This window comes from Neovison vison, chromosome 7 (genome assembly GCF_020171115.1).
Source record: "Neovison vison isolate M4711 chromosome 7, ASM_NN_V1, whole genome shotgun sequence".
Taxonomy (NCBI): Eukaryota; Metazoa; Chordata; class Mammalia; order Carnivora; family Mustelidae; genus Neogale; species Neogale vison.
This window is the reverse complement of record NC_058097.1, coordinates 112,743,815-112,768,862: the sequence shown is the minus strand read 5'-3', so window position 1 is coordinate 112,768,862 and position 25,048 is coordinate 112,743,815. Positions and strand designations below refer to the sequence as shown.

The window sequence follows — 25,048 nt, the reverse complement described above, 5'->3', positions numbered from 1 at the left end:
TCCACTTTGGAATTGTTTGAAATATATTGCTGAAAGTCTATTTCCATGTAAATGTAAACCATCAATCCTACCTCTTTTCTCTGGACCATTATCAATGTAATTTTTCTCCCATGTGTCCTTTGTGTTAAGTTTTCAGGATGTGTCATGCTATGAGTATGGAAAACAGAGAGAGATACCTTCAGTATTTATTTGTGACTGAACAACCATACCAAAAGGTCTAATTAGGAGCTCATTGTCACGCTAGAGTGAGGTCTCTAGAATCATGTTGAAGGACTCTTCTTTGTTTATTTCCCCCCCTATTAAAAAAAACCCCTATATTTGAATCAGGTGATTGTCAAGCCTAGAGGTAAAACAAAGCTGAAGAAGAGAGATATGTTGGATGATTGAATTTGGATTCAATAAGAGTATTAACAGGATGTGACAATTAGTTGAAGCTGATAAATTTTAACAGCAATAAAGTAGTTCCATAATCATTTTTCCAAAATTCCCCATATAACTAAAAATGACTCTGCAACAATTCAAGTGAAAAATACTTAGGAATTTTAATTGATAACAAGCTCATTTTGAGTGAGATATGGCAGCAAATGTATTTGAATCGACATACCTTCTGAAGCAGGTGTGGTCATAATTCCCGTGGATTTATGTTGGTCAGACCACAGGGGGAACATCATTTCCTGTTATAAATGTCACATTGAGAATCATGCTGACAAACTAAAAATCCTCCTGAGAAAGTGACAAGAACAGTTTGAGGACCACTTCATGGAGTGTGGGAAGGGAAGAGGAATGTACAGAATTTGACTGAATGTAAAGAAAAACTTCTTTAAACAGTAGAAGGGACAGGTACCTGGGTGGGCTCACTTAGCTAAGCATCTGCCTTCAGCTCAGGTCTTGATCCCAGGGTGCTGGAATTCAGTCCTCCACAGTCCCTGCTCAGTGGGGAGTCTACCTCTCCCTCTGCCCCTCCCCCCGCTCATGCTCTCTCTCTTGCTCTCTCCTTCAAATAAAAAAATAAAATCTTCTTTTTAAAAGATTTTTTGTTTTGTTTTGTTTTGTTTTTGACAGAGAGGGAGAGAGTGAGAGGGGCAGAGGGAGAAGCAGACTCCCCGGCAGAGCAGGGAGACTGGGATCACGACCTGAGCTGAAAGCAGACGCATAACCAACTGAGCCACCCAGGCACCCCCCAAAATAAAATCTTTTCTTAAAAATCAGAAGGGACTAACTTGGGAAGTAGTAAGCTCTTACCCCTAAAAAGGGTCGAGCCTATTCATCAGGAATGTTCTTGGGGAATTCATGAATTGAACAAGTTGAATTAAGTCAACTTTAATTTCTCTTCCAAGCTTAATACACTGTGCTTTAAGGGCTGGCCTTCAAAACAACATAGAGTTTATGGCCTGGTGGCTCCCTGCCCAGGAAGAAGATCCGATCTTGGCGACCTTCTGCTATTCTGTCATATGTTAGGAAAGAGAATTTCCTGCCTATGGTTCGTTTACAGTCAGCTGTTACTCTCCCGTTCTTTTTTGGAATATCGGTGTCAAGCTTCCCCTTTTGGAAAAGGGAGCAGGAGGGAATAAGAAGGGGGAGGGGGAGATTTTTGTATTAATCTTTCATTTCAGTTCCAGGCATGCTTAATCGAGTGGTTATAACAAATCTGAGTTTGAATTGAAAGTTTCAGGTTTCCCTTCCAGAGATGGGGCGGGGGCGCTGAAACAACTGTTAGGACTAGGGAGTGGCTAATAGTTGGAAGAAGCCAAACCACAGCTGTCTCCTTTTAAACTAAAAAAAGAAAAGAAAAAAAGCGATTAGAGCAGGAGGGAGCTGCCCCCACCCACAGCACCGCTCCTGGGTTAACCTTTGGGTCACCTCCCTGGACGAGGAGGTGAACATGGGAACAGGTGCATCTCACTCCTCTCCACTCCTCCTAAGCAGGGATTATCTTGCTGTGTTCATAGTGTCCGGAACTAACTAATCAAGGCTAGACAAAGAATAGATTGGAAGAACAGAAGGGGCTGGGGTCGGGGGAGAGATGCCCAGAGCTTCTCCTGTACAGTGTATATTACAGATGACATCATTGCCTGAAAGAGATTCGGCCCTCCCCTTCCCGGAGCTGGAGGCAAGCATGCGTGTGCGGGAGCAGGAGTGGGGTTGCCTGGAGGGTGTGAATTGGTGCGAGGGGGTGTGCCCGTGCTGGGGAGAGCTGCCGGGATGTGAAAGGGAGACCTGGAGACAGCCGGCTAGCAGAGAAACCGCGAGGTCTGGAGGTGTTTGCGCCGCTCTAAGCTCCGCCCCTCGCTCCGCCGCCGTGTTCTGCCCTGGGAGGGGCACGCCTGTTTGGGGGTGGGGAGTGTGTGCACGAGGGGTGGGTCCGTGGTAGCTGTGGGGGTGGACAGCCGCCTGCGCATGTCAAGGCTGACTGAACATACGCGGTCAAAGGGGACCTGGAGAAGGGCAGTAGGTCACCGGCCACCCAGGGTCCGGGACCGGGCACGATCCCGGGGCGAGCTCCGGGGAAGGGGCCCACCCTCCCTGTCCCCTCCCCCTGAGATCGGCAGCGCGACAGGAGCTTCCGCCTCCTTCCCCGCCCCTCCGGACCTTCCCGGGGAGCGGAGGGCGGGTGTGGACGGTACCGAGGTGGAACGAATTTTGGAGCTCAGACGGGTGGCCCGGGTGGCTTCGGGTGTCGGGGGGCACGCCCAGCTGAGAGAGCCGGTGCAGGCGGATGAAGCCGAAGCTCCTGGGTCTTGGCGGATCCTGGTCTGAGCATAGTTATTCCCAGGGGAGGTGAGAGGAGGATCAACATGGACCCCTTCGACAGCCCAACCGCCTAGAGCCCTCCGTGCTGCTCTCTTCGGAGCTGAGCTGTCACCGAGGCGCAAACAGAAGCCTCGGAGCGCCTGGAATTTGTGAAGTTCCGGGGTGGGCGGGGAAGGCACTGTCCGTGGTGCTGAGCCGGATCCCAGCAACGGGCTCCGGGGAGAGCGCGCGAAGCTGCTGATCGGCTCCCTCGAATTGGGGCGGTGCGCTAGGGTAGCTTGGAGCTGAAACCCCCGCCCGGCTTGGAAAGCCTCCCCAGTCGCCGGCGCTTGACCCTTATTTCAGTCAGAAAGTCGCCCCCTTGGGGCAGTTCGTCCCAAAGGGTTTCCTCGAAAGTATCTGAGAGGGCGAGTTGTTGACCAAGGGAATCTCTCTGTTTAGCCCCGGAAGCCACCCGCCGGAAAAAAGATGCCTGCCTTCAACAGATTGTTTCCTCTGGCTTCCCTCGTGCTCGTCTTCTGGGGTAAGTACCGGCACCCTGCCGTGCGAAATGCAGATAACAGTAATAATGCCAACAATAATAACACTTAATTCATGTCGTTTGTGACAGAAAGGAGCCCTGGTTGGCTTCCCTCTATGCTTGTCTGCCAGACACGGAGCTCCATAGGGGTTCCATGAGAGCTGGGATTTTGAGATTGGAAAAACACATCCTCAATCCTGCTGCTTTATTCCTGAGCCACCGTTGGTGGTTTTTCCACTCCTCTTCCTGTTTCCTGTTAATTCCAAAGTATTTTTTTCCCCTTTTCCTTTGCTGAAAGGGAAGGTAGCTACGTTCATTATGAAAAATCTCAGTTGCATTTACATTTCATTTTTCAATGAGGAATCAGTCGGTCTTCAGATTAATTCCCATGTCTTTTTTTTTTTTAAAGCTGGATGCACGCATTTTGAGAATGAAAACACTTTAGCTGTCAGTCCATTTTTAAAATTCTAACAAGGAAAATAGGCTTCAGCCATTTGCAGCAATGTCTTTGATAAATGGGCACCTGGGCATTGCATCTTTATTCTTTTTCATGAGCATGTGAAGCTAAGGTGCTTTGGTGTTTGGGGACCAATGTTTTTTTTTGCTTTCAGAAATGAATAGGTTCTTGTTTGTTGTGAGGAAATAAGGTGACCTTCTCCTTCCAAATACGCAAGACCTTCACTTGCAACAGTAGGGCTAAGAAGAGTAGTGTCCGGGTAGGGTGCCTGCATGTGTGTAGAGAGAGTTAAGGAGTCTATGAGATAACATATGAATATTGATTGAGAGGATGCTTTACTCTGTGTATGTATATGCCTATGTTTGAATGTGTGAGCATGTTAGAATGGGCATCTGAATAGATTGGTGAAGAAGTGTGCGCCTGTGTGTGTGTGTGTGTGTGTGTGTGTGTGTATTGGTTGGTTGTGTAGTTCTGGGCATCTCTGTCTTGATGACTCTGATTAGATCCTCAGGTAAAATATAGGTGCTCTTCAGTTAACAGATTGCTTCACATAATCTTCTACATTCCCACTTTTTCCATGTTTTTACCTTTCTGTATGCTAAAAATCAATAACCAGTATAATTAGAAGTGATTGTGCCCACCTGCTTTATTGGAACTGGGCATGTGGGATTATCCTCCCATGCTTGGCGTGAAACTCATTCTGCCTGTGCAGTGGCAAATATGCTGATGGGAATTGCCTCTTTGCCTTATTATCACTTTATTAAGCCTCCGACTTACTGGCTGCCAGCGTTATCTGGATTTTGCATGTGACCAAAAGCAAAGTCAAGCTTCCTGTTGAACAAAATGCCTGATGAGATAGTCCAGGAAGGACAAAGAGGAAGAGTAATGCCAGTCCCAAGGGCAGACTCACCGCCATCCATCCCCAGTAGAGTAGACTAGACCTAAAGATGAAGCCAACATAATAGGTTGCCAATGATCTCACCTGCCTTGAAGATTTAAGGCTGGAATTTCCTCAGGGGAGGCTAAGACTAGGGACATGAGGCTTAGGAGAAGTTGGTCTGGCTGGGTAAAAAAGAGTGTGAGTAAAACAATGGGAGATGAAGTTGGTGAGAGCCTTGTAAAGCCCTTGTAAAAGGCTCTACAGAATCTTTCTTCCCAAACCTTAATTTAAATTTTTAGCTCCCTGCCTGAATTCCAACAGAGGGGGTGAGCATGCCTTCTCCCAAGCACCTCTTTGGACTAACAAAGCCTGGCTTGGAGACTTAGCTCTGCCATCAGCTTGCTATGTAACAATCTTAGAGTATCTGGTTCCTCATATGTAAAGTTTGGATGTTGGGGCAGATAATATTTAAGATTGAATAGTAAGGAAGTATTTACAGAATATTGCTACTCTTGGCAATGTCCACGCCTCTCTTCACACCACTCCCCACCCCACCCCAACAGAGAACCTTTGGGAGAAGTGTGCACATCACACCCATCCTTGGTAATTCTCAGCTTCTTCATAACTGGAACATTGTTTCACAAAACTTAAAAGCTGCAGAAGGAAAGAGAGATGGTTTGGGAAACTTGGCCATCAAATGTAAGAGAAAGGGCCTCGTTTCACAAATGCAATTTCATTTTATTTGAATATAATTCTAGTATTGGAAACCACTTCAATTAGATACGTTCTCCTCCCCAAGCTGATTATTCACATGATGCAAATAGGAATGGAAAGAATCTTTTCCATTATATTACTGTCTGCATCTCTTGAAAAAACTTCCCTTATTTCCTTTAATAAAGCTTATAATGATAATTAAAAGAAAACTCTATACTTGCCTGGTGCTTTATAGTTTACAAAGCATTTTTCAATCCATTACTTCTTTTTGGTCACCCTATCGATCCTTGGGGGTAATCAGGGGGAAATAGTATTATTTCCAATTTAGAGGTGAGAGAATGAGCTCAAGGAGAAGGAAGGACTTGCTAGAGAACTCTTTTCTCCTGATTTCAGTCTCCTATTACTTGTTCTAGCACTTCTTATGTACACATGTCCTGCTCCACAGGATTGCAAGATAGGTATCATCCTCTCATCCCTTTTTTGAGCCATCACCCTTTCTCCCCTCCGCCAAACCATTGCCTTTCCTAAGGGCCTCCTGAGCCTCTAGGCCCAGGTCTATTCTCCCAGATGTGTGCTATGTTGGGTGGGGAATATTTTCCTCTCTCCCCCCAGCAGCCCATCTTGCTGGATCCCATTCTTTCAAGGCTCTGCTAAGTGACTGGCTAATCTGATAGACAAATCACTTCAGGGTGTTAATATCTACAGATAACTTCATTTATTACCCTCCTTTGGAAAGTATTTACATTCTAATCAAAGCCTTTATTATCTTAGCACAAGGAAAAGAATTCTAGAGCAAAGTCAGGAATGCCCAAAGAAGAAAAAGATTAGAGGAGTTGGTTCAATACACATTACTCTCTACCTTATAATAGATTGATATCATTCTTTAATTAAATATAATCATTAGTAATAACATCATATTCTACCTTTTTAGAAGTTTCTTCATTATTTTTTTTTATTTTATTTATGCTTTTGAGAGAGAGAGCACAAGCAGGGGGAGCAGCAGAGGGAGAGGGAGAAGCAGGCTCCCTGCTGAGCAGAAAGCCTGATATAGGGCTCGATCCCAGCACCCTGAGATTATGAACTGAGCCGAAGTCAGATGCTTAATGGACTGAGCCACCCAGGTGCCCCAAGTTTCTTCATTATTACTATGGAAATTGAAGAAGAGACCAAAAGTGAAGTGATCGGGCCAAGACTATTCTAGTTTATTCTTTACAGTCAGCAATGTGGACTGAATACCTACCATGTGTACAACCATTCTTGGACAGCTAGAGGATTTCAGAGAGGGGCCGTCTCCATGGGCTGGAGAAACAGATTTTACCTCTTGAGGGATGGAACAGCAAGTCATATTGCAAAGGGCAAGCAAAGAGGGATGAGAGAATTTTGTGGCCATTTTGCAATGTATTATCCAGGACCTCACGAGCAGAATTCTATGAGAAGGGAATCAGTAGCACTTCTTCTCTGGGGCAGTTTTCCTGACTGCATATCTTCTGCCCCCCCTCCTTTAACTGTAAATGAACTAACATACCCCTATTTAAGACCAGTTCATCTGCATCACCTGTGACCTATGAGAGGATGTGTGGTCCAGCAAATTATTCCTTTTCAAACCCCAGCAGCTCTCCTACACCTTCGTCCAAGCAAAACCACTGAGCCATCTCTCAGTCTCATCATGTACCAGCCTCTTAATTACTCTCTTTGCTTCCGCACTTGCCCTTCCTCACCTCTTCCGTTTATTCTCAACAACATAGCAGTCAGGTCATGTAATTTTGTATAAATCATATCTTTCTTCCACTCAGAATACTCCAGTGTTCTCCAGGTCACTCTGAGCAAAAGTCAAGGGAAAGGTTCTAACTGTGGTCTGCAAGACCAGCCATGATCTGGCCCTGGTTTTGTCTCCTTTCTCACTCTGTTCCCTGTGCTTTATTGTGCTTTTTGCTTTTGATAGACACTCCCCCCTCCCCAGGCCCCCTGAAATGCTATTCCCTCTATCTGGCATACTTCCACACTGATATTTGTATATCTCATTTCTTCCCCTCATTTCTTTCCTTCAGTGCCTGCTCATTGTCACCCTCTCAATGAGGCTGTCTCCAATGTCTGTGCTCCTCTACTCTGTTTTACTTTTTCTCATAGCACTTATTATAATGTAATGTATCTTGTTTTTCTCACCCTCCCCTGGAATATAGACTCTCTGAGAGCAGGGATGGTTTCTGTTTTGTTCCCTGTTGTATTGTCAGTGCCTAGAACAGTGCCTGGCAAACAATAAGCACACAGCATATTTGTTGAGTAGGCGAGCAAAGAGATGAAGTTAAAAATACCTTAACAAGGGCTAGTGTACGAAGCACATTTATATAAATAATTCCATAGAATTTCCATGATGACTCCATTAGAGAGATGTTATTTCCAACATTCTGTTGATGAATGAACCGAGTCTTTGGGGTTAAAGAGTAGATAAACCCAGGCCTTCCGTTGCCAAATACATCTTCATCCTGCCTCTGAATTTGTAACTGTGCATTCCTTGGTACATTTTCAACCATGCTGCTTTGAAGTCATCATCATTGAACTAACTTATCTTCACCATGTCTCATTAAATATGAATGTGCCCCAAGGCTCCCTTCTGCACAGAGTTCTCAAGGCACATGCTCTGCATCTCTGTTCATTCCCTAGCTTTTGCAAAGACCACACCTTCTTCTCTTCAAACACATCACATTCTGAAAGTGTTTCTGGTCAGTTCTCTCCAGATAGGGACCCTTTCCCCAAAAAGGGATGGTCCATATGCAGAAGCAGGAGACCCTCCTGCAGATTGCCCAATAAGACGAGCCCCAAGTTGTTTGAGAGTTTTAAAACCAATTAACTTTATTTTACGTTGATGTTTTAAACTTCATCATAGTGCCACTTGTTTGTTTGTTTGTTTGTTTGTTTGTTTTTAAAGAAAGGCAGACTATCCAGTGCCTCATTTGGATGTGTCTGGAGTCTTGGAAGATAGACTCCTCTATGTTCTTTTCCAAATGGACCTTGAGAGCTTGTTTGGAGGTTCATAGCCACTCATATACCCTTGAGCAGAGAACAGTCCTCCTCTGTAAGGTCTTCCCCTCTCACTGAGTGCACAGTTTTGGGAAGGATACATGGGGAGTGGTGAGGGAGGAAGGGGACACCTGCCTAACCAGAGAGATGAGCCAGATCAACCCTGGCTATCAGTGGGGTGACAGATCCTAGGGCCACTTGCTTTTTAAATTCTGTGTTTAATAGTGACATTTTTTTGCCTTTGAAGCCAGTCGAATGTAATTTATTTTTTGACTCAATTAGTCGGCCAATCTCATTTTAAGCTCTAAATAAAGCTTTCCTCTGTTTTTAGAATGAACGGCCTGCCAATACAGAGACAAACTAACCACTTATAGTGTGCTAGCCTTTAAATAGCAATGTGTATTGTTTCATTTTTTTAAGGGGCTCTGTTTTTATTATTAATTCATCAGAAGGGGCCTTATAAGTCCTGATATAAGAATCCTTTGTGGTCATTCCACTTTTTAATCTTCTATACAATGAAGTGTAAATTCTTACCAAGTAGGATTTTTTTGTTTTTGTGGGGGGTTGTTTTTTTTTTTGCATTTGTAAACAGCACCAGAAAAATTTTTGCATTTTTTCAGCACCAGAAAAATTTTTTTTTCAATAAGCTAAACTTACTTTCTAGTAACTTTTGGAACTGGACAGAAATTCCTTTCTCTTCTATAGGCCAGCCTTCAAATATTTGAAGATAGCTAAGTTCTGTGTCCAAGCCAGGCACCCCTCACCCTCGCGTCTGCTTCTCCTCAGATTTTGTCCCCAGACCCTGCTCCATATTGCTACCCTCTGGGCCTGTTCACTCATTGAACAACTTCCTTTTGCAAACTGTGACACCCTGAACGGATCATAATGGTCCAGATTTGTTCTGAACAGTACACAGGGCCTGTTGCTCCCTCGTTCTGCACATTGTACATCTGTTAATGCAGCCCACATTTGCACTTGCTTTGCTGGCAGCCGCATCCCACTTTTGACTCATTCTGAAAGTACAGTCTGATGTGCTCAGACTTTTTTAATGGGTTATAAGTTTCTAGAGAACAGGGACTGGAGGTCCAGAACTCCATGTGGCATACAAGGTGTCCCCCTGATTCTGACCTCTCTCCAGATTTTTAACTTTGTTTCTCTCTACTCCTCTGCAAAAAGCATCACTCTGGCCGAGGGTCTGTTCCCTTGTCTTCCTCACAGCTGCTCCATCCCCCACCAGGCATCAGAATTACCTACATTTTTTTTTCATAAAGTTCAGATATAATTACATCCCTCCATGGCTTGCAGACATCTGACCCCTCATGTTGTGAAGGCCATACAAAGGTCTCCACAGTGTGGTCCTAGCTCCCCTTCTAACCCCAGCCTCCTCTTCTTCTTCTTCCTCTCTCCCCAGTCCAACCAGGAATAATTGGCCCTCCTCTGGGAACAGAGCCCATCACCAGCATAGCACTCATCATGGCCCCATTTCACGATACTTCGGAATATGCCTTCCCTGCTAGATTCTAGATGCCTTTAGGGTGTGGTTAGCGTTCGGTTCATTGTCGCATCTCAGCCTAGCACCAGGCCTGGCCTGGAGTAGATTTCAGCGAATGGTGACTGAATGCAGGGGTGCATGGTGGTCAGTGGATGGGTGTGTGTGTGCCCTGTTTCCCACCTAGACTCTAAGTCTTTGAGGGCAGGAGTCAGGGCTGCGCCACACCCTAACTGCATCCTGGGAGGTTTGCAGTGACCTCCAGGTCATTCACAGCTCCTCTAGCCCACTCCCCGCCTGCTCCGAGTATGCACCCTTGGGGAGCACAGGTGCCGATGTACGGACACATACATGCGATTTTCAAGTTTGTCTCATGACTCTTTCTTCTCTGTCTCTCCTCTCTCCCTCTTGTTCTCCAACGCCACTCTCCCGGTGCCGGCTTCCCCCACACCTCCTGTTCCTTCCCTGTCACTGGCCTCTCTGCAGTCAGCGTCTGCTTCCCTGTGTGTGTGGAAGTGCCCTCGGAGACGGAGGCCGTTCAGGGCAACCCCATGAAGCTGCGCTGCATCTCCTGCATGAAGAGGGAGGAGGTGGAGGCCACCACGGTGGTGGAGTGGTTCTACAGGCCCGAGGGCGGTAAAGATTTCCTTGTATGTCTGGCTGCGGTGCTGGCCTTTCTTTTGCTTACCTCTGCTATTACGGGCCTGGATCCTGAGAGTCCGGGAATGCGAAGATCTGACAGACCCTGGCTCTTTCTTTTCAAAGCACTGACAGCTCCCTTACAGATACCTGACAGCCCAGCCTCTGTGAAAGGAAGGGCGCCTGGCCAGCTGCAAGCATTCCTGCTTACACGCAGGGGAAGGGGGAGAAGAGAGGAATAGCATTTAGCGCCGACTGTGCGCTAGTCACCGGATAAGGCATCTCGTAGGTGTTTTTAATTTTCTGCACTGTCCTAGGGGATGGATTAGATTAGCAGGAGCACTGAAACGACACTCAGCGTCATTATGTGGAATAGCGTAGGCTAGCTCACTGAAATCTCACAGTCTCAGTGAAGTAAGACTTGCAGGGATGACCAAGCTGCTTTTCTTCTCCTCCTCCTCCTCTGCCTCCTCCCCCTCCTCCTCTTCCTCCTCCTCCTTCTTTTTATTTAAATTCAATGATCCAACTTAGAGTACATCATCTGTTTCTGATGTAGCTTTCAATCATTTATCAGTTGGGTACCACACCCAGCGCTCCTCACACCACGTGCCCTCCTTAATGCCCACCACCCAGTGACCCCATCCCCCACCCACCTGCCCCAAGCCGCTTTTCAGCTGGTATACCCAGTACAGCCGCATCCGTGAGTCAAATATTTAAATAGTCCTGTGGTGGGTATTTAGCTATGCTAGCCTCCCAAGGGGCCTCACCACCATGCGTCCCGCTAGGAACCTCCGGAGGTCCCCATGTTCTAGAGACAGGTATCACCCTGACAGAGCAGGGAGCCTCCAAGCCCCGCCCCGTGCAGTAGCTAATGTCAGCTCTGATTGGTTGGAGCCACTGCCAATATGGTTGTTACACGCTTTGAATACCACCTTGGGGATGCCCATTACTCACGCTTCCACTGATCCCTGGACCTCACTGCCTGCCTCGGTTGGAATCTCGATTCCACAACTTATGGGTTCTGGGCCCTGGAACAATTTGCTTTGCCCCTCTGTGCCTCAGCATCCTCATCTCTAAAATGGGGGTGCGAACCACAGCTACCTCAGAGAATTGTTACCTTCAGAGTTGTTAGCTTTAACTTTTAACGCTATTTAGAATAGCCCTGGGATATAGGAAGCACGATGTAAGTGTTTGCTAGAGAAGAGGTATACGTCTGTAAGTGAGGCGCCTGAAGTGGGGCGCGGAGAAGTTAAGTTAATAAGAGAGCTTAGATTCGAACCAGGGACACAAGGTTTTTCTTACTGCCCTATCCCACCTTCCTGCAGGCAAGTTTCTTTTCTACAAAGACTTCATGGTGACAATAATAGGGGGAAGTTGAGTGTTTGCTTCAATTGGGTGCCAACACCAGAATCAGTAGATGTCCCCCAAATCTCGATATTTCACCCAGAGTTGACTGTGACTGACACTGGTCCCCAGGTTACAGGAACCTGGATGTCTGGCTGGATGCGAAGGCATCCCACTGACCTCAGGCCTGGTTCTATGCCAACCCTCAACTCGGCCTCCATGGCTGCCCAAAATGAGTAGAAGTTGACTCAGAAGGAAGAAAAGAAACTTTAGAAAGTTGTAGTGGACATACAGAGCAACGCTGTCTCCTAGAAATGTTTGTGACAATGGGAATGCTCTATCTGTGCTGTCCAGTACAGTAGCCACTGGCTACAGGTGGTCACTGAGCTCTTGAAATGTGTCTAGCGCAGTGGAGGGATTGAATTTTACATTTTATTTCATTTCTAGTTATTTAATTTTTACTGTAGAGAGCCATGCGTGCCAAGTGGAGACCAGAATGGACATCACACCTGTAAAGAATAAAGAGCTGTAGAGAGTGAGAAGGTGGGGGGGGTGTCTGAGAAAACCAGTTTTGAGACCACATTTCACTTATAATTCAGCTTAAAATGAAAGACCTGAGTTATGCATATCAGTTGGCAGCTCTGTTTATCTGTGACACCTTTTGCATCCTCGGTCCCCTTCCTGTGACCTGACCCAGACGGACCACATCCTCTCAGTGAGAACCAGATCAGAGAGACAAGTTTTGAGGCCAAGGCTTTCAGATGTCTTCGTGACGCAGGAAGCCGCCTTTCTAGGTCTCTGCTCTGTTCTCTCACCAGCTGCCCCCGTGACACATCTTACTCTCTCTTGCTCTCCGTCTCCTTCCAGCTCTTTCTTTCTCCCAACCTCCCCACTCCTGGTCTCCTGTATGCTTCACTCACCTTTTAAAAATTTTTTTAAAAAATATTTTATTTATTTGAGAGAGAGAGAGAGAGCATGAGCAGGGGGAGTGGAGGGGCAGAGGAGCCCAATGTGGGGCTGGATCCTGGAGCCCTGGGATCATGACCTGAGCCAAGGGCAGACGCCTAACTAACTGAGCCACCCAGGAATCCCCTTCCCGCACCTTCTTTCATGTTCTTCCTTTGCACCTCTTTTTTTTCTGCCAGCCTTCTTCCTGCCTCCTCCTTTCTGCCTCTTGCTTTGCTTTGTCCAGATGCCCTGACACCTGTTTACCTTTGCTCATCTTTCCCTGCCTTTCTCTCTTCCCTGCCCTTCTCTGAGCCTCATCCCACTCCTATTCTTGGGATCTCCTTGTAACCATGTCCCCTTTCTTCCCTGTCCCTGCCGTGCCCTGTCCCCATCCCAGCTCTCAGACCCGATTTTCTCTCCCGACCCTACTCTCTTTTGCTTCTCTACTTGTAGATCTACGAGTATCGGAACGGCCAGCAGGAGGTGGAGAGTCCCTTCCAGGGACGTCTGCAGTGGAATGGGAGCAAAGACTTGCAGGACGTGTCCATCACTGTGCTTAACGTCACTCTGAATGACTCTGGCCTCTACACCTGCAACGTGTCCCGGGAGTTTGCTTTTGAGGCGCATCGCCCCTTTGTGAAAACTACACGGCTGATCCCCCTCCGAGTCACCGAGGAGGGTGAGGCTGGGGCGGAGGGTCTCCAGGGTGCCCTGCTCTTGGGGGAAGGAGGACAGTGGGCTTCCACCCAAATGACAACCTTGCAGAGTACAAAACCCATATATGGAGAGTGGCGATACCTAAAAATGTCAGCATTGACTTGTCTTCCTGTAGCGGCCAGTTTCCTGCAAACTGCCTGATAGCTTGCCTCTCTGTGCCTTTCTTCAGAACAGAAAGGCTCAGGGATGACAGCAGAATGACCTCTTCCTTCATCGCCTAACTCTTATCCTTAGAGAAGGAAGACAGCCTCCACAAAGCCCAAAGCTGCCAGATCAGCTGCACCTGCTTCTCTGGCTTATGGTGAATCCCTGACTCGCTGGGCACAGGGAACGCTCATGAGGTCATCTAGAGGTCCTCAAACCCTCCTGTGTGTAAGCCATACACATCCCTGAACCAGCGGTGCTCAAACTTCAGCAAGCCTCAAAATCCCCTGCAGGACTTTTTAAAAATGCAGACTTTCTGATTCTGTAGATAGAGCTTGGGAATTTGCACATCTAACAAATTGCCAGGAGATGCCCCCGCTGCCGGGGACCACACTTTGAGAACCACTTCTCTAAACCAAAGTTGGACAGCCTTTTGTTTTCTGTTCCTCTCCCCCAAATAATCACGCAAGCAATCTCCTCCTTCCCCATCCCCGGCATCTCTCATTACATAACCGCATTCTCAACTGGGAGAACAAACTTTCTAGTCTTTAGTTTAAAATCTTCAGATTTCCCACAGCTAGTTTCTTGGGGTGGGAGGTGCGGGGAAGCCCTTTCATCAACCCAACTCAAAAGTTTCTCTTTTAATCCAGTCCAGAATCCAGGGCGAAGTTTGAGTGTTCTCATGCACGGTCCTTGTGCTTCCTTTCTTTTTTTCTTTCTTTCTTTCTTTTTTTTTTTTTAAATATTTTATTTATTTATTTAGCAGCGATCACAAGTAGGCAGAAAGGCAGGCAGAGAGAGAGAGAGAGGAAGCAGGCTCCCTGCTGAGCAGAGAGCCCGATGCGGGACTCGATCCCAGGACGATAGGATCATGACCTGAGCTGAAGGCAGAGGTTTAACCCACTGAGCCACCCAGGTGCCCCGGTCCTTGTGCTTTCAAGGGACTCCGGGAACTGTGGCTCCTAGCCCCTTGCCAACACTCCCTCACGTGTCAGAGAGTGATATATGCATGTTCTTGTGTGTTTTCTGATCCAGGTTCAATGATGGTTCCATTTCTCTTAGCCTGTTCTCAAGCAGTCTATTTCCAGCATCTTCTTAGCTTTATTGCTGCCTCAAGATGCCGGGTGGTGAGAAGGCAAAAGGTGTGGGACATGAAAGAAGAGGTCAAAGTCAAGATAGGGCATTTCCTAGGATTTCCAAGAATCCCAACTTCCAAACCACAAGTGTGTGTTTTTCTCATGTTATTGTGATAGAATTCATAATGCAAACTTGACAGCGAATGGCAGGTCAAGAGGTCATGATTCAAACGGAAGATAGGTCAGTTCTGAACGTGCAGAAGCACTCTCAGACCACTGGCATTGAGACCTGCTGAGCCATTTTCCCCATCTCGGCCGGTCTCCTCTTGTGTACAACGAGTGTGTTGGCCTGGAAGCTCTCTAAGGTATTTTTCTGTTCAGAAGTTCCATTAGCCTCTCTGTTTACACACCTCTTCTCCCTGGGGAGCAGGGGCTGGCGCCCTCTGCTGCTCACCACGGGGAACTGCTGGTGCCTGTCTGCACCCACTGCGCTCCCAGGCTTTTGCCTCCAGAGACCCTCACGCAGCCAGTGGAAGGTGTGCCAAAGCTGAACCAGTCCGCCTACTGGACGCCAGAGCCAGGCTTGGGTAAAAATAGAAGGAAAACTAGTTTGTTGTCGGAACCACAGATCCTCTTGGGATGCTAGGACTGGAAGGAAGCTTGGCTCTCATTTCATGCAGGGGTTCTGAGCAAAGAGCAGGCGTCGGAATCGCCCAGGCGGCTTGTCTTCCGTGTGGACTTCTCAGTACCGCTCTTGTGGGTGTGAGTTCGGAGGCTCGGAGTGAGATCTGGCGTGTGTCAGTAGAAATGACTCCCTCGGGGAATGCCTGGAGGGTGCAGCCCTGGTGTCCCTCATTTTGTGGTGGGGAGAGCAGTGAGGGGCTTGCCTAGAGACGTGAAGCAAATTAGCACCTGACGCAGGACTCCAAGCCAGATCTTTTGCCCACCAGGCTAGCTCTATGTCCATAGCATCTTCTCCTTCTACCACCATCACACTCCCTGCTACTCTTTCTTCTCCTTTTCATAACTTTTTCCCCTTCCCTCTTCCCATCCCGCACTCATTCTCGTCCCCTCCCTTCCTCTTCCCTTCCCTTTCTCTTCCCTCTTCCTTTCCCCCTCCCTTCTCTTCTCCTTCCCCTTCCTCTCCCCCTCCCCTTTCCCCATCCTTTCCCTTCCCTTCCCTTCTCTTCCTCTCTTTCTCTTCCTCAGTGACCCCCTGGCAGCCTCCGAGAATACCTCCCCCCCAGATACTACTGGTCTGATAAGGCTCAGAGCCACATGCCCCACCATGACATGCCCCACTGCATGTCCTCCATTCCTGTAGTCTCCCAGAATCTCTTTGGTTTTCTTTGTTCAAGCTGAAATTATCCTACCCTAAGCTCTGACCTCTTGGCTCTAAGACAAAAATCTGAGGTCTTTTTACCTAGAAGTGAGTAAAAATAGTGAGCCTAGATACCTTCTTGTGGTACTACTTCTGGGCTATTGCGTTAATACAATGCGTGCTTTAAGATGAATATGCCCTAAATCAGGTAGTGTCAAGGCCACGAAAAGACATTTGATGTGTATGGTGTTCTTCTGGGCTTCAGGCTGCATCTCTGACCTCCAGGTCCAGGAAGTCCGGCATCCAGGAAACCTGGATGATCATGGAGCCTTTAGACTGCTCCTCTGAGCTGAGGGTCTTGGCGATGGCTATTCTGTGCTTTCAATGAGCTAATGAGCGAGGCCTTATGGATGACGGGAGCTATGAATAACCAGGGACCATGAATCTAATGTACGGGTAGGAGCTAGCAATGGGAGATGTGGCTAAAACCTTCCTTCCCACTAGAAAGGAGGATCTGTCAGGACACGCGCCATGGAGCATGTTTTAATTGTCATTTTGGTTGGCCGTGAAACGATCAATATTTATTTATATACATTCATTCAACAAATATTTACAGAGTACTTCAAATATTCTGGCATTAGAGACAATAGGCTGATAATTCAGAAATAAGTGAAATATGTTCTTAATAAGCCCACCATCAGTAGGGAAGATGGGGAAACCCATGGCAGTACACCCTGAGGAGGGTCACGATGGACCAGGAGGACAAGTGCACGGAGTAGGACACCCTCTGCATGAGAGGCTGAGGAAGGCTTTGCAGCCCGGGCCTTTGGTGGCATCTGGGAGAGTGGTCAGGGGACTGAAAAGCAGGAGGGGATGCTGAGACAGAGGTAGCAGAGTGAGGGGCAGTCCCATTGAGGAAGAGGAAAGGGTTTGGATTGATGTCCGCGAATCCCAAAAGACCACAGTGTATACGGGAGCGGAAGTTTTGCCCGTGCGTCGGATGGCGATGAGGAGAGCAGGGCCTGGCGATGAATGGTCCCCCCTGCCGCGTTCACAGAGCTCGGTCTTTCTCCCGAGGGCGGCAGGGAACACAAAGGGTTCTGAGCATGACAAAGGTAGGATCAGATTTGTGTTTCAGAAAGCCTGGTTAGTACATGCAATGCTCCTGTTCTCATTTCTGTTTGGGTTTGGGATGACGTGGAAGGAAGACAGTGCGAAGGACCCTGTTTCCAGTCTGGTCTTGTAGAGAACATGCCCAGCTCACGGGGCTGGCCCCACACTCTCTCCCTCTGCCACTCTAATGTCAGAGGACAAGGTGGCTAGACACATTCCCCACAACTGTGTAGACCATCACATCTCTCCAGATGTTCTGGAACACAGTAGGTAGTGTCAGGGTGGGAACGGTTACCCTGGCCTTACCTTTTAGGGAGATGAGTCTCCAATAAGCGAAATGACTCTTCACATAAAACCGGGACCCAGTTCTTATCTCTCATTCGGTTCCCAGATTCCTTCCGTGGCTCTGTGATTTCTTCCATTCCCCATTCCTCCGCACCCCCCGCTCCAGAAGGAAGTCAGTGAGCGAGTGGGCAGAGAGTAGTGTCCGACGGTATTAAACCTCTCTGACATCTGAGTTCCTTAGCCCCAGGGCTTATTTAAGCGACACTTAAAAATAGGTCTCATATATCTCGGAGCCAGTGACAGCTCTGGCTTTGCTGGCCGTGCATATTCTGAACCCTCTGTCCCCCTTGCAGCTGGAGAAGACTTCACCTCTGTGGTCTCGGAGATCATGATGTACATCCTCCTAGTCTTCCTCACCTTGTGGCTGCTCATCGAGATGATATATTGCTACAGGAAGGTCTCAAAGGCTGAAGAGGCAGCCCAAGAAAACGCGTAAGTTCAAAGATGCCAAAATTAAGGCTAGCGGGCAGCTTCAGAGCGCTTGCCCTCACAGTCGAGGTGAAAAGCAATAGACACGGTCCTCCACTCTCCTCACTATGATCTTCAAGGTAGGCAGCATCGATACACCCATTTTAGAGCTGAGAAAACTGAGCCCGGGAGAGTTTGCCCAAGATCATTATAAGAGGCAAAGCAAAGTTTTGATTTGTGCCTGCTAACTCTTGATGGGGACACTTAACCTCTGATTTAATAAGACCCATAAGCCACCATCTCAGTCCTACAAAATTCGCATTATGATGATCATCTTACAGAGGCTGAAGCGGGCTCATAGAGGTTAAGTGGCTTGCAGAGGAGAGGCTGGGATTTAGGCCTCTTGATTCCAAACATTTGTGCTCTTTCTGTCACACTCAGCCATTTGCTGTACACTTCGGAGCTCATCAGGCCATCTGGGTACCACCTTTTCTTAGCTAAGGAGCTTGGAGCCACACGATCTTTTCCCTGGAGCTTGGCAGCAATTGAATACCCAGAGTAGGGGCTCTCATTCTCCAAGGTCCAGACCATACCGTGACCATGTTCACCAAGGCCCTAGGGGAGTGAGCACATCTGAGAAATGATGGGGTCTGAGGGTCTAAGAGGCCGCTCTGGCCTGTTAATTTGGGGAGAGGAAAGCGCAGAATGGTCATAGATTTACAACGCTAGCAACAATGCAGAGGTGATATCCTAAAAACTGGAGGCAGATAAGATCACCTAAAAATGTTTGGTAAAGAAAGTTTATTAGATGATGCTATGATCTCAGGAAAGTAAAAATTACAACTGATACAAGGATAGAAAGTAATGATATGCTGGGGAAGACTATCATTCCTAGTGAAACCTAGGTTCTCAGGTTTTAATGCTTGGACAGAAAGTGCCGACAACTGGGCCCGCACACAAAACAGTTGGAACCGAGGCCCCCAGCAGAGCCAGGATCCTCCAAAGGCTACAACACATGCCAAGGACAGATGAGAAAACCAGTCTGCCAGCCTGGAGAAAAACCCAAGGAAACTTACCTGTCTTGGCCTGACTCTCAAAGAGAAACAGAAAAGATTCTCAAGAATTAGTAACCACAAGCCTGCAGTCACCACGTTTGGGATTTAAATTTATACCTGCATGATGCAGGAACCTCTAAGCTGAGAAATTCAATTAAAAAATTAGTCCCCAGACAGTGATAACCATATAGGAGCAAATGGAAAACCATTCTGAAGGGACCCTCTCTCAGTTGAGGCTTACCAGGAATCCCCGCGTATAGCACGGCTGGATCTGATTTCACAGTCCGATCCAAAGCTAAAAGCCAGCATAGGCAAGACAAGGAACAAATGGCAGGATTAAATCCCAGGAACTTCAGACACAGGACCTGGTAGAATTTTGGAAAATAAGTTCATTTGAGAGAGTTAAAGCAATAAAATAAAAGCATAAGAATAGAGTCAGTTGCTAAGAAAAACAAACAGGCAGATTTCATTTTATTTTTTAAAGATTTTATTTATTTATTTGACAGAGAGACATCACTAGTAGGCAGAGAGGCAGGCGGAGAGAGAGGGGGAAGCAGGCTCCCTGCTGAACAGAGAGCCCGATGCGGGGCTCGATCCCAGGACCCCGAGATCATGACCTGAGCCGAAGGGAGATGTTTAACCGACTGAGCCACCCACACACCCCCCGCACAGGCAAATTTTAAATAATTTAAGAAATCTGGAAAGGAAAAGTAGAGTCAATAAAATTTTAAAATGTGATGGAGGGGTTCACCGGAAGATTAGATACAGACGAGCAGGGCATCAACATAATTAAGCAGTACGGAGTGAAGCCCAGAGATTTAAAAAGATGGGCTATCACAATGAAAGATGAAGGAAGAAAATGAGAATACCCATTAGAACAGAACAGACAAAACGGAGGAGAAATGATATTCAGGGATACAGTGGCTGAGGAAAGATTCCTCAGATCCAGGAAGCACGACGTGTCCTGCGAAGCATAAATACTAAACCGAAACACCAGTCATCCCTAAACCGAAGAAGGGCGGCTACTCCAACAAATACCAGCGGGGTTAGAACTGCCTATGATATGAGAAACATGTCTGCTGGCTTCTGTTCAATATGACCTTGCAGATCCGAGGGAGTGTACTAAGTAAATACAGAGGGGAAAAAAAAGAGTAAAAATTATAAGGGAAGACACCAAAGTATCATGATTCATACCCAATATAATTATCTATTGTTGGCTGGCAACCCCCTCTGGAGCTTCCCCAGTGTGATGGGAGGGCAGGGAGAGACGGAAGGAAGAGGCAGTCCTTTCCAGATGGAATTAAACCAGGGAAATTACTTACACGACTTTCCCTGGGCAGCCACAGGACAAGCCTGCCAGAATCTTAAAGGCTTATGTAGACAGAGGCCTTAACTGGGTTCAGACGGGTATATACTGTCCAGATAGTCTCAACACCACATCACCGTCTTCAGACCGTGTCCCTGGGACAGCTTCTGGGAATGGGGAAGGTAGGCAGAATGCACACCCCAGGAAAAGCCAGCGGGGGGGTGGGGGGTTGAGGGGTGGGCGGCTTGACTGCTGGAGTCCAGCTCACAGGTCACCCAACAGCCAAGTCCTGCCCGTGACGTCCCCCACCACCTACATAGAAAATCCAAGGGAAGCTGTGGACAAACCATTAGAGCCCGTGAGCACATTCCACAGGAGGGTAGATACAAATCAAAACACAAAAGTATAAAAACCACCTGTAGTCCAACCACAGACATTTAGAAAAACATTGAAATAGTTAGAACATATGAAAAAAAAAATTCCATCACAGTGGCAACAAACACTGTCCGGCACCTGGGAATACATTGGATGAAAATGTGCGAGAACTTTCAGAAAATTGCAAAACTTTACTGGAAGACTTAAGACCTAAGTAAATGGGAGAATCAGACCTCACTGATGCAAACATGGCAATTCTCTCTGAACTTAATCTGTAAATTCAATGACATTTCCACCAAAACCCCTGTTGGATTGTTCAAGGAACTCTGTTAGTGGATCTTAAAAGTCACATGGAAGACGGAAGGGCCAAAACTAGTCCAAACCAAGCGATGCCCAGATTGTGACTCTTTTCTCCACCTGATCTCTGTTGTTCATTATTCTTTGGTTTTGCTTCTTGGTGGGCAACGCTTCTGATCATTCTTAGCTCATGAGCCATCGTTTGCCTATTTCAAAGAAAGAGCACTATTTAGTGAAGGTGGCTGGTAGGACTTTCCCTATCCGACATGAAGATTTCTTATAGAGCTATTAGAGAGAAGAGTTTATCCGTACTGACCTAGGCATGCAGCATGAAGAGAGCAAAGCCGAGAGCCCCCCTCCAAATGGGTCACGATAAAAAGATTCTCCCCCTCTCACACTAAACAGAAGTAAATTGTGAGTGGATTTAAAGACAAGGTAAAATGTACAACTTAAAAAGCCTATCACGGGAAAATAGAAGACACTATCTTCATTACCTTAGGAGAGAGGATTTCTTAAAATGCAAAAGGCATGGAGAGGAAAGAAGGGTAATTTTCATGACACTGTATATGAAAATCAGTTTAGAGACAACAGACCCGGAGAAGATATTTTCACGAAGCCATCAAAGAAAAATCCAGGGGTGGGTGAGGGGCTCAGTCAGTTAAGAGGCTGACTCTTTATTTTGGCTCTGGTCATGATCTCAGGGTCCTGGGACTGAGTTCCATGCTCAGTGAGGAGATTGCTTCAGGACTGATTTTCTCTCTCTCCTGCTGCCCCTCCCCTAAAAGAAAATAACCAAAACCAAGAGAAAAGAGAAAGGAAAAGGGAAAGAAAAGGAAAAATCCATGAGAAAAAAACAGGAAAACTGGGAAAGCACATGAACGAATTACAGAAGCAGAAACCAAATCACTTAAAAACCTACAGCATTAGCAGTAATCAGGGAAATGGACATTAAAGCAACTATAAAATATAATTTCACACCCCACAGTGTGGTCCACATTTTAGCCTGAGACCCATGTGGACCAATGAGAAGATTCATGCATTGCTAGGGGAAGGGAAAAAAACTAGGCAGTGTCTAGTATTCTAGTCCCCGCTGAAAGGGACATTCTAGTTTTCTCCTGGGAAACAGAGGCAGAAGGAAATGCGGAGCTGTTCTGCAGACATCCTTGTTCCTGTGCCCCACTCCTTCCCCTTTCTTGGGTTCCCACCCCTGGGTAGGGAAGTACTGATTCTCTCCTCCCATCTGCCTTCCTCCAGGTCTGACTATCTTGCCATCCCGTCTGAGAACAAAGAGAGTTCCGCCGTACCCGTGGAGGAATAGAGGCCTGCGCCTGGGGTGACGTACAGGGAAGGGCTGGGGACGGTGCATCCAGACGGCAGCTGGTGCAAGTGACTGTGTCCATCCACACCCAAGTGACTTTACATCTGACCCCTTAGATTTCTACCCTATCCAGAGTTCCCACCCTCAGGGTACTTACCTGAAGTCAATGATACCCAGGTCACAAAGCTCTACGTCAAGCCCTTCAGAAGGTGAATTGCTTTGGCCTGAGTGTTGGAGCAACTTGAACATCTTTCCCACCGTGGCAAAAACTCCCCCACTCCCTCCTTTGTAAGGATTGTGGATTTGGTCAGAGTCTTCGGCTGGGCTGGACTGGGCCAGGCTGGAAATTCTCAATGAGTTGTTTTATCATTGGTAGGTGGTCTGGACCCCGAGGGACGGGATATTCCAGATTCAGTGATATCAACGGCATCAGGAGGGTGCCCCAGGGGCCACATCGCTTTGCCTCCTGCATCCACCCTTCTAGTCACTCCTATCTGCTCACGTCTGAACTTGCACCTCACTTCCTAACTCCATCAGACCTCTGCACACCCTAAGACTTTGCCAGAACCGAGGAGCCAACATTTCTATGTGGACTCAACCTCGCCCTGTTCTAGCTTTCAAGCGAGGAGCTCCCATGCCAACGGGACTCCCTCCCTGGGCTCCAAATGACTCTGTACAAATGCTGGAGGTGGCACATCCCTCTGTCCCTAACTGGCTGGAACTGGCTCGTCCCTCATTGCTGCAAGTGAATGGATGTCTTCATGGAAGGAAGTGGGAATGATTAATTCGGGTTAAAGCAAGAGTGTCATGAAGTGGAATTCCTTGAAGCCAGTTTTTTCAAGTCCCTGGCCCATCTGACTAGAGCATCAGAGCAAAGCATGCCTTTCTAGGTTCTTCAGTGATAGAAAGTTTACTAAGCCTGGACCAAAATGTTCTCGTAACTTGGTACTCTAGGGCTTGATCCCAGTAGTCTCTAAGGCTTAAGCTGGGCTCAGTCCTTCAAGAAGCCAAAGACAGAAGTGGCTCTTAAAAGTCATGCAACAGGTTCCTAACCCTATTAGGGTAGCGCAGGTGCACCCTCCAAGGGGAGCACCCACCTGAGATCGCTGGGAAGCACTATTTCCCTGTGGGCATTCGAACAGAAATTCCTAAATTCTTCCTCTCAAAATTCCCGTAGATCAGTATTATTCCTCATTTCACAGGAGGCAACTGGGACTCCAGACCGGGCTCAACTGGGTAAGAGACTTCAGAGGCTAACCTGGGGCATAATAAGCCTTAGATGCTGTCCAGTCGGGACTTTCAGAGACAGGATGATTTTGTTTTTAAAAAGACCTTGAAACTGAGCTTGGCTGTGGCCATGCCTCATCACCAAGCACTGGGGTGGGCCGTGGTGGGAGGGTTCGGATTGCCTGGCTAAGGTTAGCTCTGATAGCGTCAGGTAACTGGAATCTGGCTGTAAGGCCCAGAGTAGGACATGGGGTGGACTGGAAGAATTTCCTCAGTGACCATGAAGAATCTTCCAGAAGGACGTTACCTCTGGGAATACTTAAACTAAGAAATGTGCTTTTTAGTCTTAGATGGATGACACGTGAATGAGTGAAGAGATGGGCAGGGCTCTGTGACTTCCAAATATTCTACCCACGAATCCATGATGTCTCTCACTGTTGGGTATTTTTCTGGATTTTGGGAGAGGAGAGGAACACTGAAAAAATTTGAGTCAGTGCCTCATTTCATTTCAGTTGAGTGACTGGTCCAAGTGTGATGTCCTTCGGCACCTAGTGAGGAAGAAGGGGAAGGCTGCTTTATGGGATCTGAAAGCACGGAGGGGGCAGGGCCCAGGCAGTGAGAGGTCCCTCAGATCTGGGGGAAGTTGTGAGGGAAAGAGCACACTCTACTGGGGCTCACCCGACAAATCTTTCTTTCAACTCTTCCATCCTTGGGAGGATCTGCTTGAAACAAGTCCTTGTTTACATCTTCAAGAGTCCAATTTTATTGAAGAAAATACTTTCAGTAAACTCAAGCAAGACCTTTCTCATCGGTAATTTCCCACACAATTCCTCTGAAATAGGTGGCAGAATATAGACCATTTTTCGTACTTTGTAATGAGAAAGAGAGTTGGGCACAGATTCCTGTGCGTTCCAGTCCCGTGGCTGGTGGACGGCCGAGTTTACAGCAGAAGCAAGCTGCTTCCGACCAGCCAACCCTCCTCTTGCTTCCAGACCACCACCCATCTGACTCGTAATCAAGTAGTACGCATGATGGCTGCCTTTGTCCTTTTTCAAAAGCCCAACTCAAGTATTTCCTGAGTGGTTTGGTCTTTTTTTTTAAGATTTTATTTATTTATTTGACAGACAGAGATCACAAGTAGGCAGAGAGGCAGGCAGAAGTGGGGGAGGGGGAAGCAGACTCCCCGCCCAGCAGAGAGCCCGATGCGGGGCTCCATCCCAGGACCCTGAGATCATGACCCAACACGAGGCAGAGGCTCACCGCACTGAGCCACCCACGCGCCCCCCTCCTGAGTGGTTTTTAATGAACTCAATGGCACCTATCATTTTCTTCCCTTCTTTATCTTTTACAAGGAAGCTTCTCAATTCTTTTCTCGAAATTTCCTAACCTTTCATCCTTAGTTCTGCCGTGAGAACAACGTGGCTTACACAGCACTTTCATTTCTGATACTTTAGTTCTCTTCCACAGCTAGTCCTGTGAGGCGGATATTACCGTAGGTATTACCATACCCAGGTATCAGCCGAGCACACTGAGGCTGTCTGAGGCCAAGCAGCTTTACCACATCCTGCCTTCATACCCCTGGGAGG

General features: G+C 47.3%; 1 protein-coding gene across 4 annotated transcripts; it reads left to right on the top strand.

Moving 5' to 3' along the window:
* Positions 1-2,174: 2,174 nt before the first annotated feature.
* Positions 2,175-23,978, top strand: SCN3B (sodium voltage-gated channel beta subunit 3). 4 transcript variants are annotated; one of them, XM_044258091.1, is made up of 6 exons: positions 2,175-2,250; positions 3,193-3,274; positions 10,316-10,479; positions 13,214-13,439; positions 17,770-17,908; positions 22,172-23,978. In XM_044258091.1, exons 2-6 carry the CDS (start codon positions 3,220-3,222, stop codon positions 22,233-22,235), a joined length of 648 nt encoding a protein of 215 aa, XP_044114026.1. In that variant the 5' UTR covers positions 2,175-2,250; positions 3,193-3,219; the 3' UTR covers positions 22,236-23,978. The 4 variants fall into 4 exon arrangements, with proteins under 4 accessions (XP_044114026.1, XP_044114027.1, XP_044114024.1 ...); XM_044258092.1 differs by lacking the exon at positions 2,175-2,250 and adding an exon at positions 2,280-2,334; XM_044258089.1 differs by lacking the exon at positions 2,175-2,250 and adding an exon at positions 2,396-2,448.
* Positions 23,979-25,048: the final 1,070 nt, after the last annotated feature.

What these genes read in the sequence shown, in the direction of transcription:
- SCN3B (XM_044258089.1), top strand. Translation starts at nt 2,398, where the DNA reads ATGTCAAGGCTGACTGAACATACGCGGTCAAAGGGGACCTGGAGAAGG. An exon ending in CCTCGTGCTCGTCTTCTGGG is followed by an intron (nt 3,275 to 10,315) that starts GTAAGTACCGGC and finishes GCCTCTCTGCAG; the next exon opens with TCAGCGTCTGCTTCCCTGTG. An exon ending in AGGGCGGTAAAGATTTCCTT is followed by an intron (nt 10,480 to 13,213) that starts GTATGTCTGGCT and finishes CTCTACTTGTAG; the next exon opens with ATCTACGAGTATCGGAACGG.